Source organism: Oncorhynchus gorbuscha, linkage group LG16 (assembly GCF_021184085.1).
Source record: "Oncorhynchus gorbuscha isolate QuinsamMale2020 ecotype Even-year linkage group LG16, OgorEven_v1.0, whole genome shotgun sequence".
Lineage (NCBI taxonomy): Eukaryota > Metazoa > Chordata > Actinopteri > Salmoniformes > Salmonidae > Oncorhynchus > Oncorhynchus gorbuscha.
In genome coordinates this window covers 97664807-97685211 of record NC_060188.1, presented here as the reverse complement: position 1 = coordinate 97685211, position 20405 = coordinate 97664807, and the positions used below count along the sequence as shown (strand labels likewise).

Here is a 20405-nt window from a genome sequence, read left to right as displayed (position 1 = left end):
TCTCCATCCCCATCACTCTGTCTCTCTCTCTCCCATCCCCAGCACTCTGTCTCTCTCTCTCCATCCCCAGCACTCTGTCTCTCTCTCTCTCCATCCCCAGCACTCTGTCTCTCTCTCTCTCCATCCCCAGCACTCTGTCTCTCTCTCTCACTCTGTCTCTCTCTCTCCATCCCCAGCACTCTGTCTCTCTCTCTCCATCCCCAGCACTCTGTCTCTCTCTCTCCATCCCCAGCACTCTGTCTCTCTCTCTCTCCATCCCCAGCACTCTGTCTCTCTCTCTCTCTCTCCCAGCACCCTGTCTCTCTCTCTCCATCCCCAGCACTCTGTCTCTCTCTCTCTCTCTCTCCCCATCACTCTCTCTCTCTCTCTCTCTCTCTCTCCAGCACTCTGTCTCTCTCTCTCTCCATCCCCAGCACTCTGTCTCTCTCTCTCTCTCTCTCTCTCCTCTCTCCCCAGCACTCTGTCTCTCTCTCTCTCCATCCCCAGCACTCTGTCTCTCTCTCTCTCCATCCCCAGCACTCTGTCTCTCTCTCTCCATCCCCAGCACTCTGTCTCTCTCTCTCCATCCCCAGCACTCTGTCTCTCTCTCTCTCCATCCCCAGCACTCTGTCTCTCTCTCTCCCCAGCACTCTCTCTCTCAGCACCCTGTCTCTCTCTCTCTCTCCATCCCCAGCACTCTGTCTCTCTCTCTCTCTCTCTCTCTCTCTCTCTCTCTCTCACTCTCTCAGCACTCTGTCTCTCTCTCTCTCCATCCCCAGCACTCTGTCTCTCTCTCTCTCATCCCCAGCACTCTGTCTCTCTCTCCAGCACTCTGTCTCTCTCTCTCTCCATCCCCAGCACTCTGTCTCTCTCTCTCCATCCCCAGCACTCTGTCTCTCTCTCTCCCCAGCCCCTCTCTCTGTCTCTCTCTCTCTCCATCCCCAGCACTCTGTCTCTCTCTCTCCATCCCCAGCACTCTGTCTCTCTCTCTCTCCATCCCCAGCACTCTGTCTCTCTCTCTCCCATCCCCATCACTCTGTCTCTCTCTCTCTCATCCCCAGCACTCTGTCTCTCTCTCTCCATCCCCATCACTCTGTCTCTCTCTCTCCCATCCCCATCACTCTGTCTCTCTCTCTCTCCATCCCCATCACTCTGTCTCTCTCTCTCTCTCTCCATCCCCATCAGCACTCTCTCTCTCTCTCTCCATCCCCATCACTCTGTCTCTCTCTCCATCCCCAGCACTCTGTCTCTCTCTCTCCATCCCCAGCACTCTGTGTCTCTCTCTCTCTCTCTCTCTCTCCAGCACTCTGTCTCTCTCTCTCTCCATCCCCATCACCCTGTCTCTCTCTCTCCATCCCCAGCACTCTGTCTCTCTCTCTCTCCTCCCCAGCACTCTGTCTCTCTCTCTCCATCCCCAGCACTCTGTCTCTCTCTCTCCATCCCCAGCACTCTGTCTCTCTCTCTCTCCATCCCCAGCACTCTGTCTCTCTCTCTCTCCATCCCCATCACTCTGTCTCTCTCTCTCCATCCCCAGCACTCTGTCTCTCTCTCTCCCCCATCCCCAGCACTCTGTCTCTCTCTCTCTCATCCCCAGCACTCTGTCTCTCTCTCTCCCATCCCCAGCACTCTGTCTCTCTCTCTCCATCCATCCCCATCACTCTGTCTCTCTCTCTCTCATCCCCAGCACTCTGTCTCTCTCTCTCCATCCCCAGCACTCTGTCTCTCTCTCTCTCCATCCCCATCACTCTGTCTCTCTCTCTCCATCCCCAGCACTCTGTCTCTCTCTCTCCATCCCCAGCACTCTGTCTCTCTCTCTCTCCATCCCCAGCACTCTGTCTCTCTCTCTCCATCCCCAGCACTCTGTCTCTCTCTCTCCCATCCCCATCACTCTGTCTCTCTCTCCATCCCCATCACTCTGTCTCTCTCTCTCTCCATCCCCATCACTCTGTCTCTCTCTCTCCATCCCCATCACTCTGTCTCTCTCTCTCATCCCCATCACTCTGTCTCTCTCTCTCCATCCCCAGCACTCTGTCTCTCTCTCTCTCTCTCTCATCCCCATCACTCTGTCTCTCTCTCTCCATCCCCATCCCCATCACTCTGTCTCTCTCTCTCCATCCCCAGCACTCTGTCTCTCTCTCTCTCCATCCCCAGCACTCTGTCTCTCTCTCTCTCCATCCCTAGCACTCTGTCTCTCTCTCTCTCCATCCCCATCACTCTGTCTCTCTCTCTCTCTCCAGCACTCTGTCTCTCTCTCTCCATCTCTGTCTCTCAGCACCCCAGCACTCTGTCTCTCTCTCTCCATCCCCAGCACTCTGTCTCTCTCTCTCTCTCCCCATCACTCTGTCTCTCTCTCTCCATCCCCAGCACTCTGTCTCTCTCTCTCCATCCCCAGCACTCTGTCTCTCTCTCTCTCCCCATCCCCAGCACTCTGTCTCTCTCTCCATCCCCAGCACTCTGTCTCTCTCTCTCTCCATCCCCATCACTCTGTCTCTCTCTCTCCCATCCCCATCACTCTGTCTCTCTCTCTCTCCATCCCCATCACTCTGTCTCTCTCTCTCTCCATCCCCATCACTCTGTCTCTCTCTCTCCATCCCCATCACTCTGTCTCTCTCTCTCCATCCCCATCACTCTGTCTCTCTCTCTCTCCATCCCCATCACTCTGTCTCTCTCTCTCCATCCCCAGCACTCTGTCTCTCTCTCTCTCTCATCCCCATCACTCTGTCTCTCTCTCTCCATCCCCATCACTCTGTCTCTCTCTCTCTCCATCCCCATCACTCTGTCTCTCTCTCTCTCCATCCCCAGCACTCTGTCTCTCTCTCTCTCCATCCCCATCACTCTGTCTCTCTCTCTCTCCATCCCCATCACTCTGTCTCTCTCTCTCCATCCCCATCACTCTGTCTCTCTCTCTCCATCCCCAGCACTCTGTCTCTCTCTCTCTCTCCATCCCCATCACTCTGTCTCTCTCTCTCCATCCCCATCACTCTGTCTCTCTCTCTCCCCCATCCCCATCACTCTGTCTCTCTCTCTCTCCATCCCCATCACTCTGTCTCTCTCTCTCTCCATCCCCATCACTCTGTCTCTCTCTCTCCATCCCCATCACTCTGTCTCTCTCTCTCTCCATCCCCATCACTCTGTCTCTCTCTCTCTCTCCATCCCCATCACTCTGTCTCTCTCTCTCTCCATCCCCAGCACTCTGTCTCTCTCTCTCTCCATCCCCATCACTCTGTCTCTCTCTCTCTCCATCCCCAGCACTCTGTCTCTCTCTCTCCATCCCCATCCCCATCCCCACTCTGTCTCTCTCTCTCTCCATCCCCAGCACTCTGTCTCTCTCTCTCTCCATCCCCATCACTCTGTCTCTCTCTCTCTCCATCCCCAGCACTCTGTCTCTCTCTCTCTCCATCCCCATCACTCTGTCTCTCTCTCTCTCCATCCCCATCACTCTGTCTCTCTCTCTCTCCATCCCCATCACTCTGTCTCTCTCTCTCCATCCCCAGCACTCTGTCTCTCTCTCTCCATCCCCATCACTCTGTCTCTCTCTCTCTCCATCCCCAGCACTCTGTCTCTCTCTCTCTCCATCTCCAGCACTCTGTCTCTCTCTCTCTCTCCCCATCACTCTGTCTCTCTCTCTCTCCATCCCCAGCACTCGCTCAATAAATACAACCATCCACTAGCTTAATACATCATACCATCCACTAGCTCAATAAATCCTACCATTGGTGGCAATTGAGATGAAGACTTACATCCTGGTTACTCATCTCCCAGTAGGGTCTCTCTCCGTATGACATCACTTCCCACATGGCGATGCCGTAGCTCCACACGTCAGAGGCGGAGGTGAACTTCCTGAACGCTATCGCTTCTGGAGCTGTCCAGCGGATAGGGATTTTACCGCCCTGAGAGAAACATAAACAACAACATTCAGATGGTTATTTTAGGATGGAGAATGATGTGTACAGGCTATGTGTGGTTCTCAGAGAGAGCACGAATGTAGATATGTCCTGGAGACTGTGCTACGTGTTAATTGACCGTCCTGGAGATTGTGCCGCATGCTAATTGGCTGTCCTGGATGCAGTGTCAGTGACAGAACCTGCACAATCTGGGCAGCACAGCGCAATTATCAGGTATAGAAAGCAAAATGGAGAAAGCTAGCTAACACTGCTACACACACACTGCCTCAGACAGCCAAGTAGAGACAGCTAGCTAACACTGCTACATACACACCGACTCAGACAGCCAAGTAGAAACAGCTAGTTAACACTGCTACATATACACTGCCTCAGACAACTAACTAACACTGCTACACACACACACTGCCTCAGACAACTAACTAACACTGCTACACACACACACTGCCTCAGACAGCCAAGTAGAGACAGCTAGCTAACACTGCTACACACACGCACACTCAGAGCTCGCACATATGAGCCTCAGACCTCACAGAGAACTGTGAGCATGCCATGCTTCACGTGCACACTCCCTCCTCCAACCCTGTCACTATCCTTCACTTGCACTCTCTCCCTGTCAAGCCCCCCCCCGCCCCCTACCGGGTGTCCCTCTATGTAGTGGTCAATTGGAATCAGTAGATCTAGAAGAGACGATGGACACAGAAACAAAGAGACACACAAACAGGCAGGCAGACACAGAGACAGACACAGAGACAGACAGGAAGACACAGAGACAGACAGGAAGACACAGAGACAGACACAGAGACAGACAGGAAGACACAGAGACAGACACAGAGACAGACAGGAAGACACAGAGACAGACACAGAGACAGACAGGAAGACACAGAGACAGACAGGCAGAGACAGGAGAATCATGGCTGTGCTGCTGCAGAGGGCTAACTAATAACAAGTCATGTTGGGGATGAGTGTGTGAGTCATTGTGTGAGAGGAAGACAGACAGGCAGACACAGACAGACAGACAGACAGACAGACAGACAGACAGACAGACAGACAGACAGACAGACAGACAGACAGACAGACAGACAGACAGACAGACAGACAGACAGACAGACAGACAGACACTTACCCTGGTCGTATATGCAGCCTCGGCATCATCCTCCAGGACTCTGGACAGGCCAAAGTCAGACACCTTACACACCAGGTTGCTGTTGACCAGGATGTTACGCGCAGCCAGGTCCCGGTGCACGTATCCAATGTCACACAGGTAGCGCATGCCTGACGCCATACCACGCAGCATACCAACCAGCTGGATCACTGTGAACTGGCCATCGTTCTTCTACAGGAAGAAGAGGGAGGAAAAGCTCAGAGTACATCCCTAATGACACACCATTCCCTTTATAATGCACTACCTTTGACCAGGGACACCCCATTCCCATTATAATGCACTACCTTTGACCAGGGACACCCCATTCCCTTTATAATGCACTACCTTTGACCAGGGACACCCCATTCCCTTTATAATGCACTACCTTTGACCAGGGACACCCCATTCCCATTATAATGCACTACCTTTGACCAGGGACACCCCATTCCCTTTATAATGCACTACCTTTGACCAGGGACACCCCATTCCCTTTATAATGCACTACCTTTGACCAGGGACCCCCCATTCCCTTTATAATGCACTACCTTTGACCAGGGACACCCCATTCCCATTATAATGCACTACCTTTGACCAGAGGATACCCCATTCCCTTTATAATGCACTACCTTTGACCAGGGACACCCCATTCCCATTATAATGGACTACCTTTGACCAGGGACACCCCATTCCCTTTATAATGCACTACCTTTGACCAGAGGACACCCCATTCCCTTTATAATGCACTACCTTTGACCAGAGGACACCCCATTCCCTTTATAATGCACTACCTTTGACCAGAGGACACCCCATTCCCATTATAACACACCAGGGACACCCCATTCCCATTATAATGCATTACCTTTGACCAGAGGACACCCCATTCCCTTTATAATGCACTACCTTTGACCAGGGACACCCCATTCCCTTTATAATGCACTACCTTTGACCAGAGGACACCCCATTCCCTTTATAATGCACTACCTTTGACCAGAGGACACCCCATTCCCTTTATAATGCACTACCTTTGACCAGAGGGCACCCCATCCCTTAATAATGTACTATTCTTGATCGAAAGTAGTGCAAGGTAAAGGGATTGGGGTGTCCCTGGTCTAAAGTAGTGCAAGGTAAAGGGATTGGGGTGTCCCTGGTCTAAAGTAGTGCAAGGTAAAGGGATTGGGGTGTCCCTGGTCTAAAGTAGTGCAATGTAAAGGGATTGGGGTGTCCCTGGTCAAAGGTAGTGCATTATAATGGGAATGGGGTGTCTTTTGGGACCTTGAGGAAGGTGTCTAGTGATCCACATGGTTTACCTTGAGGAAGGTGTCTAGTGATCCACATGGTTTACCTTGAGGAAGGTGTCTAGTGATCCACATGGTTTACTTTGAGGAAGGTGTCTAGTGATCCACATGGTTTACCTTGTGGAAGGTGTCTAGTGATCCACATGGTTTACCTGGAGGAAGGTGTCTAGTGATCCACATGGTTTACCTTGAGGAAGGTGTCTAGTGATCCACATGGTTTAACCTTGAGGAAGGTGTCTAGTGATCCACATGGTTTACCTTGAGGAAGGTGTCTAGTGATCCACATGGTTTACCTTGAGGAAGGTGTCTAGTGATCCACATGGGTGTCTAGTGATCCACATGGTTTACCTTGGGGAAGATGTCTAGTGATCCACATGGTTTACCTTGAGGAAGGTGTCTAGTGATCCACATGGTTTACCTTGAGGAAGGTGTCTAGTGATCCACATGGTTTACCTTGAGGAAGGTGTCTAGTGATCCACATGGTTTACATTGAGGAAGGTGTCTAGTGATCCACATGGTTTACCTTGAGGAAGGTGTCTAGTGATCCATTCTCCATGTACTCAGTGATGATCATCACAGGTTTTGCTGACAAAAGAATAAAGAGAATAATATCATATCAAACAGATGAGCGATACATCACCGCGCAATGGAACCTCAGACAATAAACACAGCATGTATTAATACAGACAATATACAGACAATATACACAGCATGGTCCTTCTGTAGCACAGTTGGTAGAGCATGGCGCTTGTAACGCCAGGGTAGTGGGTTCGATCCATCGGGACCACCCATACGTAGAATGTATGCACACATGACTGTAAGTCGCTTTGGATAAAAGCGTCTGCTAAATGGCATATATTATTATTATTATTATTAATACAGACAACATACACAGCATGTATTAATACAGACAACATACACAGAATGTATTAATACAGACAACATACACAGAATGTATTAATACAGACAACATACACAGCATGTATTAATACAGACAACATACACAGCATGTATTAATACAGACAACACACACAGAATGTATTAATACAGACAACATACACATCATGTATTAATACAGACAATATACACAGCATGTATTAATACAGACAATATACACAACATGTATTAATACAGACAATATACACAGCATGTATTAATACAGACAATATACACATCATGTATTAATACATACAATATACACAACATGGACAGTTGAAGTCGGAAGTTTACCTACACTTAGGTTATTGTCATTAAACTTGTTTTTCAACCACTCCACAAATTTCTTGATAGCAAACTATAGTTTTGGCAAGTCGGTTAGAACATCTACTTTCTGCAGGACACAAGTCATTTTTCCAACAATTGTTTACAGACAGATTATTTCACTTATAATTCACTTTATCACAATTCCAGTGGGTCAGAAGTTTACATACACTAAGTTGACTGTGCCTTTAAACAGCTTGGAAAATTCCAGAAAATTATGTGATGGCTTTAGAAGCTTCTGGTAGGCTAATTGACATACTTTGAGTCAATTGGAGGTGTACCTGTGGATGTATTTCAAGGTCTACCTTCAAACTCCGTGCCTCTTTGCTTGACATCATGGGAAAATCAAAAGAAATCAGCCAAGACCTCAGATAACAAACTGTAGACCTCCACAAGTCTGGTTCATCCTTGGGAGCAATTTCCAAAAGCCTGAAGGTGCCACGTGAATCTGTACACACAATAGTACGCAAGTATAAACACCATGGGACCACGCAGCCATCATACTGCTCAGGAAGGAGACGTATTGTGTCTCCTAGAGATGAACGTACTTTGGTGCGAAAAGTGCAATTCAATCCCAGAACAACAGCAAGGACCTTGTGAAGATGCTGGAGGAAACAGGTACACAAGTATCTATATCCACAGTAAAACAAGTTCTATATCGACATAACCTGAAAGGCCACTCAGCAAGGAAGAAGCCACTGCTCCAAAACCGCCATAAAAAAGCCAGACTACTGTTTGCAACTGCACATGGGGACAAAGATCATAGTTTTTGGAGAAATGTCCTCTGGTCTGGTGAAACAAAAATATACATTTTTGGCCATAATGACCATCTTTATGTTTGGAGTAAAAAGGGGGAGGCTTGCAAGCCGAAGAACACCATCCCAACCGTGAAGCACGGGGGTGGAAGCATCATGTTGTGGGGGTGCTTTGCTGCAGCGGGGACTGGTGCACTTTACAAAATAGGTGGCATCATGAGAAAGGAAAGTGATGTGGATATATTGAAGCAACATCTCAAGACAGTCAGGAAGTTAAAGCTTGGTCGCAAATGTGTCTTGCAAATGGACAATGACCCCAAGCATAATTCCAAAGTTGTGGCAAAATGTCTTAAGGACAACAAAGTCAAGGTATTGGAGTGGCCATCACTAAAGCCCTGACCTCAATCCTTTGTGGGCAGAACTGAAAAAGCGTGTGCGAGAAAGGAGGCCTACAAAGCTGACTCAGTTACACCAGCTCTGTCAGAAGGAATGGGCCAAAATTCACCCAATTTATGGGAATCTTGTGGAAGGCTACCCAAATGTTTTGACCAAAGTTAAACAATTTAAAGGCAATGCTACCAAATACTAATTGAGTGTATGTAAACTTCTGACCCACTGGAAATGAGATGAAAGAAATAAAAGCTGAAATAAATCTCTTTACTATTATTCCGACATTTTCAATCTTAAAATAAAGTGGTGATCCTAACTGACCTAAGACAGCAAACTTTTAATCGGATTAAATGTCAGGAATTGTGAAAAACTGAGTTTAAATGTATTTGGCTAAGGTGTATGTAAACTTCCGACTTCAACTGTATTTTTACAGACAGAATGACATGAAATAACACGTACTCTTGGTGACCACGCCTTCCAGATGGATGATGTTTGGATGATCAAACTGTCCCATGATGGACGCCTCCCCTAGGAAGTCCCGCCGTTGTCGTTCTGTGTAACCTGCCTTCAGGGTCTTAATGGCTACTGGGAACTCCTTACCAGGCAGACGAAGGGGTCCGCTGCACACCTCCCCGAACTCACCTGGAAAAGAAACACAGTTAACCAGAACACATCCTGGAAGACACACATGAAAGCACATAAACATTTAACCACAGTGTGTACGCACGCACACACACACACACACACACACACACACACACACACACACACACACACACACACACACACACACACACACACACACACACACACACACACACACACACACACGCACACACACACACTCCACTCACCAGCTCCAATGACTCTCTCAATGGTGATGCAGGAAACATCGATCTCCTTGGCGAACTCATGGACGGCCTGGTTGGGGTCCTCGTAGGTGTGGGGATCTACATACGTACGCACCCCCGGGTACATAACTAGAGAGAGAGAAGACATACTCATAAGTGTGGGGGTCGTTATACGTACGCACCCCCAGGTACATAACTAGAGAGAGAGAAGACATACTCATAAGTGTGGGGGTCGTTATACGTACGCACCCCCAGGTACATAACTAGAGAGAGAGAAGACATACTCATAAGTGTGGGGGTCGATATACGTACGCACCCCCAGGTACATAACTAGAGAGAGAGAAGACATACTCATAAGTGTGGGGGTCGATATATGTACACACCCGTCGGGGTCTATACACAGTGCATTCAGAAAGTGTTCAGACTCCTTGACTTTTTCCACACTTTGTTAGGTTACAGCCTTATTTTAAAATTGATTCAATAATACTCTTCCTCGTCAATCATGACACAATAACACATCATGAAAAAGTGAAAACAGGTTTAAAAACAGAAATACCGTGTTTTTTTGTGTATTTTTTAGTTTTCGATGTTGTCTCATTGCTGCGACTTCCCAACGAGCTCAGGGGGCAAAGGTCGAGTCGAGCATCCTCCGGAACATGCTTCTTAACACACACCCGCTTAACCCGAAAGCCAGACGCCCCAAGATTGGACATGATTTGGAAAGGCACACCTGTCTATTTAAGGTCCCACAGTTGACTGTGCATGTCAGATCAAAAAACAAGCCATGAGTTCGAGGGAATTGTCCATAGAGCTCCGAGACAGGATTGTGTCGATGTACAGATCTGGGTAAGGGTACCAAAACATTTCTGCAGCATTGAAGATCCCCCAAGAACACAGTGGCCTCCGTCATTCATTAATGGAAAAAGTTTGGAACCACTAAGACTCTTCCTAAAGCTGACCGCCCTGCCAAACTGAGCAATCTGGGGACAAGGTCCTTGGTCAGTAGGAGGTGACAAAGAACCCGATGGTCACTCTGACAGAGCTGTAGCTCGTTCCTCTGTGGAGATGAGAGAATCTTCCAGAAGGACAACCATCTCTGCAGCACTCCACCAATCAGGCCTTTATTGTAGAGTGGACAGACGGAAGCCAATCTGCAGTAAAAGGCACGTGACAGCCCACTTGGAGTTTACCAAAAGGCACCTAAAGACTCTCAGACCATGAGAAACCAGATTCCCTGGTCTGATGAAACCAAGATTGAACTCTTTGGCCTGAATGTTAATTGTCACGTCTGGTGGAAACATGGCACCATTCCTACGGTGAAGCATGGTGGTGGCAGCATCATGCTGTGTGAATGTACTTCAGCTGCAGGAATTGGGAGACTAGTCAGGATTTAGGCAAAGATGAACGGAGCAATGAACAAAACGATCCTTGATGAAAACCTACGGAACGAAGATTCACCATCCAACGGGACAACGAGCCTAAGCAATCAGCCAAGACAATGCAGGAGTGGCTTCGGGACAAGTCTTTGAATGTCCTTGAGTGGCCCGGCCAGAGCTCAGACACAAACTCGATCGAACATCTCTGGAGAGACCTGAAAAGCTGTGCAGCAAAACTTCCCATCCAACCTGACAGAGCTTGAGAGGATCTGCAGAGAAGAATGGGAGAAACTCCCCAAATACAGGTGAGCCAAGCTTGTAGTGTCATAACCAAGAAGACTGGAGGCTGTAATCACTGCCAAAGTAAAGAGTAAAGAGTCTGAATACTTATGTAAATATAAGTACATAAGTTCAAATAAAATACATTTGTAAACATTTCTACAGACCATTTTTCCTTTGTCATTATGGGGTATTGTGATGTCATTATGGGGTATTGTGATGTCATTATGGGGTATTGTGATGTCATTATGGGGTATTGTGATGTCATTATGGGGTATTGTGATGTCATTATGGGATATTGTGATGTCATTATGGGGCATTGTGATGTCATTATGGGGTATTGTGATGTCATTATGGGGTATTGTGCATAGATTGATAAGGGGGGTAAAACAATTGAATCCATTTTAGAATAAAGCTGTATAGTAACAAAATGTGGAAAAAGTAAGGGATCCTGGGAACATAACAGAGAGAGAAAGATATTGTGATGTCATAAAGAGAGAGAAATGAGATACTTGTGGGGGTCAATATACAGTACCTTTCAAAGGTTTGGGATCACGTGAAATGTCATTGTTTTGCATGAAAACATACACAAAATTAGTTGCAAAATGAATAGGAAATATAGTCAAGGCGTTATAAATAATGATTTTTAATTGAAATAATAATTGCGTCATTCAAACTTGACTTTTGTCAAAGAATGTCATTTTGCATCAATTAGAGCCTTTCAGACCTTTGACATTCTAGTTGATAATTTGTTGAGGTGATCTGAAGAGATTTCATCCCCATGGTTCCTGAAGAACCTCCCAAAGTTGGCTTAAGTAACAAAATGTGGAAAACAGCTCAATAGGGATCTGGTGACTGTGCTGGCATAACTATAGACAGAATACCAGCTTACTGCTGGCTCCTAATAGTTACCAGTACCTTCCCACAACAGCTCAAAGGTTTGGGATCTGGTGATGTGCATTGTTTTATAGACAGAAAACCAGCTGACTGCTGGCTCCCTACAAGTTACCATTCAAGCTGCTCCCAAACAGCTCAATAGGGTTGGGATCTGGTGACTGTGCTGGCTACTTATAGACAGAATGAGCTTACTGCTGAAATAGTTACCATTCAAGCTGCTCCCACAACAGCTCAATAGGGTTGGGATCTGGTGACTGTGTCAAAGACAGAATACCAGCTTTTGGCTCCTACATAGTTACCATTCAAGCTGCTCCCACAACAGCTCAATAGGGTTGATATTTGACTTGAGGTAATCTGAAGAGATACCAGCTGACTGCTGGCTTCTACATAGTTACCATACGGTCAAGCTGCTCCCACAACAGCTCAATAGGGTTGGGATCTGGTGACTGTGCTGGCTACTCCATTATAGACAGAATACCAGCTGACTGCTGGCTCCCTACATAGTTACCATACGGTCAAGCTGCTCCCACAACAGCTCAATAGGGTCGAGAATAGGTGACTGTGCTGGCTACTCCATTATAGACAGAATACCAGCTGACTGCTGGCTCCCTACATAGTTACCATACGGTCAAGCTGCTCCCACAACAGCTCAATAGGGTTGGGATCTGGTGACTGTGCTGGCTACTCCATTATAGACAGAATACCAGCTGACTGCTGGCTCCCTACATAGTTACCATACGGTCAAGCTGCTCCCACAACAGCTCAATAGGGTTGGGATCTGGTGACTGTGCTGGCTACTCCATTATAGACAGAATACCAGCTGACTGCTGGCTTCCCTAAATATTTACTTGCATAGTTTGCTCCCACAACAGCTCAATAGGGTTTCTGGTATTGTCCTGTTGTAGAGGAAATTGGCCAGCTTACTGCTGGCTCCCTACAGGTTGACATAGTCAAGCTGCTCCCAAACAGCTCAATAGGGTTGGGATCTGGTGACTGTGCTGGCTACTCCATTATAGACAGAATCCAGCTGACCCTGCTGGCTCCTACATAGTTACCCGGTCAAGCTGCTCCCCACCAGCTCAAAGCACTGACTGTGCTGACCCATCAGAATACAGCTTGCTGGCTCCACCCATGCAAGCTGACAGAGCTCAATGGTTCAGGTGACTCCAGCATATTTACAGAATTTACTGCTGTCTCACTAATAGTTACCATTCAAGTGATCCAAACAGCTCAATAACTTAGATAGGTGACTGTGCTGGCCACTCCACTATAGACAGAATACCAGCTGACTGCTTCTTCCCTAAATAGTTCTTGCATAGTTTGTCTGTGCTTTTGGTCAGTTGCCTGTCTTAGGATCTTTGAAGGGTATGACATAGTGCTGCAAAATGGAGATAGCCTTCCTTCTTTAAGATCCCTTTGACCCTGTAACATCTCCCTAGAACCACCACTAAAGCATCCTGGAGTCCATCACATTGCCTGTTGACGTTGATGACATGACAGATGGTTCACTCCTCCAGAATATTTACATTTTTTCATTGTCACAGGGTTGTTCTTCACTGTTGACGTTGAGACTGGACAGGGGAACTCTGCCTGATTAGTCTGTCCAGCATTTTTTCAAGGGTCGTCCTCTGTCCAGTGTCTGTGTTTAGTTGAGACTTTATTGGCCAGTCTGGATACGAACTCTGCCTAGAAGACCAGCATCCTGGAGTCGTCTCTTCACTGTTGACGTTGAGACTGGACAGGGGAACTCTGCCTGAAGGCCATCATCACAGGGTCGCCTCTTCACTGTTGACGTTGAGACTGGACAGGGGAACTCTGCCTGAAGGCCATCATCCCAGGGTCGCCTCTTCACTGTTGACGTTGAGACTGGACAGAGGAACTCTGCCTCGAAGGCCAGCATCCCAGGGTCGCCTCTTCACTGTTGATGTTGCGACTGGTGTTTTGTGGGTACTATTTAATGAAGCTGCCAGTTGAGGACTTGTGAGGAGTCTGTTTCTCAAACTAGACACTCTAATGTACTTGTCCTCTTGCTCAGTTGTGCACCGGGGCCTACCACTCCTCTTTCTATTCTGGTTAGAGCCAGTTTGCACTGTTCTGTGAAGGGAGTAGTACACTGCGTTGGAAATTTCTCACATGGAATAGCCTTCATTTCTCAGAACAAGAATTGACTGACGAGTTTCAGAAGAAAGTTCTTTGTTTCTGGACATTTTCAGCCTGTAATCAAAACCACAAATGCTGATGCTCCAGATACTCTAAACAAGGCCAGTTTTATTGCTTCTTTAATCAGAACAAACGTTTTCAGCTGTGCTAACATAATTGCAAAAGGGTTTTCTAATGTTCAATTAGCCTTTTAAAATGATAAACTTGGATTAGCTAACACAACGTGCCATTGGAGCACAGGAGTGATGGTTGCTGATAATGGACTTCTTACATTAACAAAAAACCTGCTGTTTCCAGCTACAATAGTCATTTACAACATTAACAATGTCTACAATGTATTTCTAATCAATTTTAAGTTATTTTAATGGAAAACAATGAGCTTTTCTTTCAAAAACAAGGACATTTCTAAGTGACCCCAAACTTGTGAACGGTAATGTGTATATATGTCAGAGCGGTATTGGACTAATAATACACAGTGGAATAGTATATACAGGATATACATATGAGATGGGTGATGTAGTATAGAATACAGGATATACATATGAGATGGGTGACAGTATAGAATACAGTATATACATATGAGATGAGTAATGCAATATTTACACACAATTAAAGTGACTAAGAGACCGTAGAATAGTTCAGAGTACAGTTTACACATATGAGATGAGTAATGCCAGACGTGGAGACATGAGTAAAGTGGCTCGTGTTTCATTTCCTTAAAGTGGCCAGTGATTCCTAATCTATGTCTATAGGCAGCAGCCTCTGATGAGCTGGAGATGGCTGTTTAACAGTCAGTGGTGAAGTATAGAATACAATACTGTGTGCGTGCGTGCAACTTACTGTGGCCGTTGTGGAAGTGTATCTTCTCTTCATCAGGTTCCTGCTTGGCCTTGCTGTAGCCGCACCGCCTGAGAGATTTACCACATACATGATGCTGTATTACTGTCAAGTTACAACACACACATTGCGCACAAACTAAACCACAAATACACACAGGAGAGCAGAGATCCTATATGAGCTGAACCACACACAGGAGAGCAGAGATCCTATATGAGCTAAACCACACATAGGAGAGCAGAGATCCTATATGAGCTAAACCACACACAGGAGAGCAGAGATCCTATATGAGCTAAACCACACACAGGAGAGCAGAGATCCTATATGAGCTAAACCACACACAGGAGAGCAGAGATCCTATATGAGCTAAACCACACACAGGAGAGCAGAGATCCTATATGAGCTAAACCACACACAGGAGAGCAGAGAAACCACACAGGAGAGCAGAGATCCTATATGAGCTAAACCACACACAGGAGAGCAGAGATCCTATATGAGCTAAAACACACACAGGAGAGCAGAGATCCTATATGAGCTAAACCACACACAGGAGAGCAGAGATCCTATATGAGCTAAACCACACACAGGAGAGCAGAGATCCTATATGAGCTAAACCACACACAGGAGAGCAGAGATCCTATATGAGCTAAACCACACACAGGAGAGCAGAGATCCTATATGAGCTAAACCACACACAGGAGAGTAGAGATTCCATCTCTCTCTCTCTCTCTCTCTCTCTCTCTCTCTCTCTCTCTCTCTCTCTCTCTCTCTCTCTCTCTCTCTCTCTCTCTGCTCTCTCTCTCTCTGCTCTCTCTCTCTCTCTCTCTCTCTCTCTCTGCTCTCTCTGCTCTCTCTCTCTCTGCTCTCTCTCTGCTCTCTCTCTCTGCTCTATCTCTCTTTCTGCTCTCTTGGTCTCCGTTCTCTGCATAGGGAGCAAACATCCCTCTACAGTGGTGCTCCAAACAAACATCTGAAGTCAATATTATGACAAGATGGACCCGAGATGAAGCAGATGAAAAGTGAGGACATTGATTTTAAATCTGATCCTGTTCACACACAGTGCAGAGCTGCTCCAAATGCCACGACACCATCCACCATACAGGACACAGAGCCTGGAGCTGGGGACTGCGCTGGCTCGGTGTTGCTGAGAATATTGGGTTGGCATTTTGAAGGGCAGTCTGGTGATGGGGACTAGGCTTGCCTCCGTGGATGAGGGGAGTTAGGACAGGCACTTTGGAGGGCATCAACAGCAGTAGTATCCCAGTAAGACAGGACAGGGCTGTGGTTGCCTAGGGATGAGTCAGTCAGACACAGTCGGAGGGAGGGGCGATGGAAGATATAGCCTACTTCCCCTTCTATTACCGTTTCATTTCCCCCCGTAGTGACACAATTACATCAGTTTATTAATTAGCATTCTTATCACTCCATCTATTCCCTCATACCTCTATCCCCAACCCCTGATTCACAAGCATATAACCACTAGAATACTATATAACCACTATAATATAGACCCACATTACACTATATAACCACTAGTATACTATATAACCACTAGAATACTATATAACCACTATTATGTTATATAACCACTATTATACTATATAACCACCATTAAACTATAGAACCACATTACACTATAGAACCACTAGAATACTATATAACCACTATTATATTATATAACCACTATTATACTATATAGCCACTATAATATAGACCCACATTACACTATATAACCACTAGTATACTATATAACCACTAGAATACTATATAACCACTATTATGTTATATAACCACTATTATACTATATAACCACCATTAAACTATAGAACCACATTACACTATAGAACCACTAGAATACTATATAACCACTATTATATTATATAACCACTATTATACTATATAGCCACTATAATATAGACCCACATTACACTATATAACCACTAGAATACTATATAACCACTATTATGTTATATAACCACTATTATACTATATAACCATAAACTAAGAACCACATTACACTATAGAACCACTAGAATACTATATAACCACTATTATATTATATAACCACTATTATACTATATAGAACCACATTACACTATATAACCACTAGAATACTATATAACCACTATTATACTATATAACCACCATTATACTATAGAACCACATTACACTATATAACCACTATTATACTATATAACCACTATTATACTATATAACCACTATTATACTATATAACCACCATTAAACTATAGAACCACATTACACTATATAACCACTATTATACTATATAACCACTATTATACTATATAGCCACTATTATACTATATAACCACCATTAAGCTATAGAACCACATTACACTTTATAAACACTATTTATTTATACAATAAAAATCCTATTAACATATATATCCACTATATAACCACTATTATACTATATAACCACTAACAATACTATAGAACCACCATTATACTATCAAACCACTATTATACTATATAGCCATCATTACACTATATAGCCACTATTATACTATATAATCACTAGAATACTAAATAACCTCTAGTATACTATATAACCACTAACAATACTATATAACCACTAACAATCCTATATAACCACTATTATACTATAAAGCCACTATTATACTGTAGAACGACTATTATACTATACAACCACTATTATACTATATAATCACTATTATACTATATAACCACAAACAATACTACATAGCCACTATTATACTATATAACCGCTATTATACTATATAAACACTAACAATACTATAGAACCACTATTATACTATATAACCACTATTGTACTAAATAGCCACTATTATACTATATAACCACTATTATACAATAAAACCACTAACAATACTATATAACCACTATTATACTATAGAACCACTATAATATAGACCCATTACACTATATAACCACTATTATACTATATAACCACCATTAAACTATAGAACCACATTACACTATATAGCCACTATTATACTATATAATCACTAGAATACTAAATACTATAGAACCACTTACAATACTATAGAACCACTATTATAGCATATAGCCACTATTATACTATATAACCGCTATTATACTATATAAACACTAACAATACTATAGAACCACTATTATACTATATAACCACTATTGTACTAAATAGCCACTATTATACTATATAACCACTATAATATAGACCCACATTACACTATATAACCACCAGAATACTATATAACCACTATTATACTATATAACCACCATTAAACTATATAACCACATTACAATATAGAACCACTAGAATACTATATAACCACAAAAAAAAAATTCTCCCCTAAATCATATGTTTGTTTACCCCATTTTCTCCCCAATTTCGTGGTATCCAATTGTTTAGTAGCTACCATCTTGTCTCATCGCTACAACTTCCGTACAGCTCGGGAGAGACGAAGGTTGAAAGTCATGCGTCCTCCGATACACAACCCAACCAAGCCGCACTGCTTCTTAACACAGCGTGCATCCAACCCGGAAGCCAGCCGCAGCTGTCGGAGGAAACACTGTGCACCTGGCAGCCTTGGTTAGCTATAGTTCATTCCCCCCCCACATCCTGATGTTCCCAGACTGCTGTTGTAAATCAATACATCCATGATGATACTACTGCTGTAAATCAATACATCCACAATGATACTGCTGTTGTAAATCAATACATCCACAATGATACTGCTGTTGTAAATCAATACATCCACAATGATACTGCTGTTGTAAATCAATACATCCACAATGATACTGCTGTTGTAAATCAATACATCCTGATGTTCCCAGACTGCCGTTGTAAATCAATACATCCATGATGATACTGCTGCTGTAAATCAATACATAGACAGGTAAAACCCAGAAACAGTAGACAGGTAAAACCCAGAAACAGTAGACAGGTAAAACACAGAAACAGTAGACAGGTAAAACCCAGAAACAGTAGACAGGTAAAACACAGAAACAGTAGACAGGTAAAACCCAGAAACAGTAGACAGGTAAAACACAGAAACAGTAGACAGGTAAAACACAGAAACAGTAGACAGGTAAAACACAGAAACAGTAGACAGGTAAAACACAGAAACAGTAGACAGGTAAAACACAGAAACAGTAGACAGGTAAAACACAGAAACAGTAGACAGGTAAAACACAGAAACAGTAGACAGGTAAAACAGTAGACAGGTAAAACACAGAAACAGTAGACAGGTAAAACACAGAAACAGTAGACAGGTAAAACCCAGAAACAGTAGACAGGTAAAACCCAGAAACAGTAGACATGTAAAACAGTAGACAGGTAAAACACAGAAACAGTAGACAGGTAAAACACAGAAACAGTAGACAGGTAAAACACAGAAACAGTAGACAGGTAAAACACAGAAACAGTAGACAGGTAAAACACAGAAACAGTAGACAGGTAAAACAGTAGACAGGTAAAACAGAAACAGTAGACAGGTAAAACACAGAAACAGTAGACAGGTAAAACACAGAAACAGTAGACAGGTAAAACCCAGAAACAGTAGACAGGTAAAACACAGAAACAGTAGACAGGTAAAACACAGAAACAGTAGACAGGTAAAACCCAGAAACAGTAGACAGGTAAAACACAGAAACAGTAGACAGGTAAAACAGTAGACAGGTAAAACACAGAAACAGTAAACAGTAGACAGGAAACCCAGAAACAGTAGACAGGTAAAACCCAGAAACAGTAGACAGGTAAAACCCAGAAACAGTAGACAGGTAAAACACAGAAACAGTAGACAGGTAAAACACAGAAACAGTAGACAGGTAAAACACAGAAACAGTAGACAGGTAAAACACAGAAACAGTAGACAAAAAAAACACAGAAACAGTAGACAGGTAAAACACAGAAACAGTAGACAGGTAAAACACAGAAACAGTAGACAGGTAAAACACAGAAACAGTAGACAGGTAAAACACAGAAACAGTAGACAGGTAAAACACAGAAACAGTAGACAGGTAAACAGACAGGTAAAACAGTAGAAACAGTAGACAGGTAAAACACAGAAACAGTAGACAGGTAAAACACAGAAACAGTAGACAGGTAAAACACAGAAACAGTAGACAGGTAAAACAGAAACAGTAGACAGAAAACAGTAGACAGGTAAAACACAGAAACAGTAGACAGGTAAAACACAGAAACAGTAGACAGGTAAAACACAGAAACAGTAGACAGGTAAAACACAGAAAACAGTAGACAGGTAAAACACAGAAACAGTAGACAGGTAAAAC

At 44.4% G+C, this 20405-nt stretch overlaps 1 protein-coding gene across 1 annotated transcript in view; it reads right to left on the bottom strand.

The window, feature by feature from the left end:
• The window catches only part of LOC124000763 (ephrin type-A receptor 5), a 199875-nt gene that overhangs the window by 39332 nt on the left and 140138 nt on the right, over positions 1 to 20405 (bottom strand). Inside the window, exons 9-14 of the mRNA XM_046307354.1 lie at positions 15129 to 15196; positions 9580 to 9705; positions 9185 to 9367; positions 6844 to 6905; positions 5008 to 5217; positions 3720 to 3869 (exon numbers count right to left, since the gene is read on the bottom strand). Of these exons, the coding sequence (XP_046163310.1) occupies positions 3720 to 3869; positions 5008 to 5217; positions 6844 to 6905; positions 9185 to 9367; positions 9580 to 9705; positions 15129 to 15196 (799 nt within the window). The remainder of the gene's footprint in view (positions 1 to 3719; positions 3870 to 5007; positions 5218 to 6843; positions 6906 to 9184; positions 9368 to 9579; positions 9706 to 15128; positions 15197 to 20405) is intronic.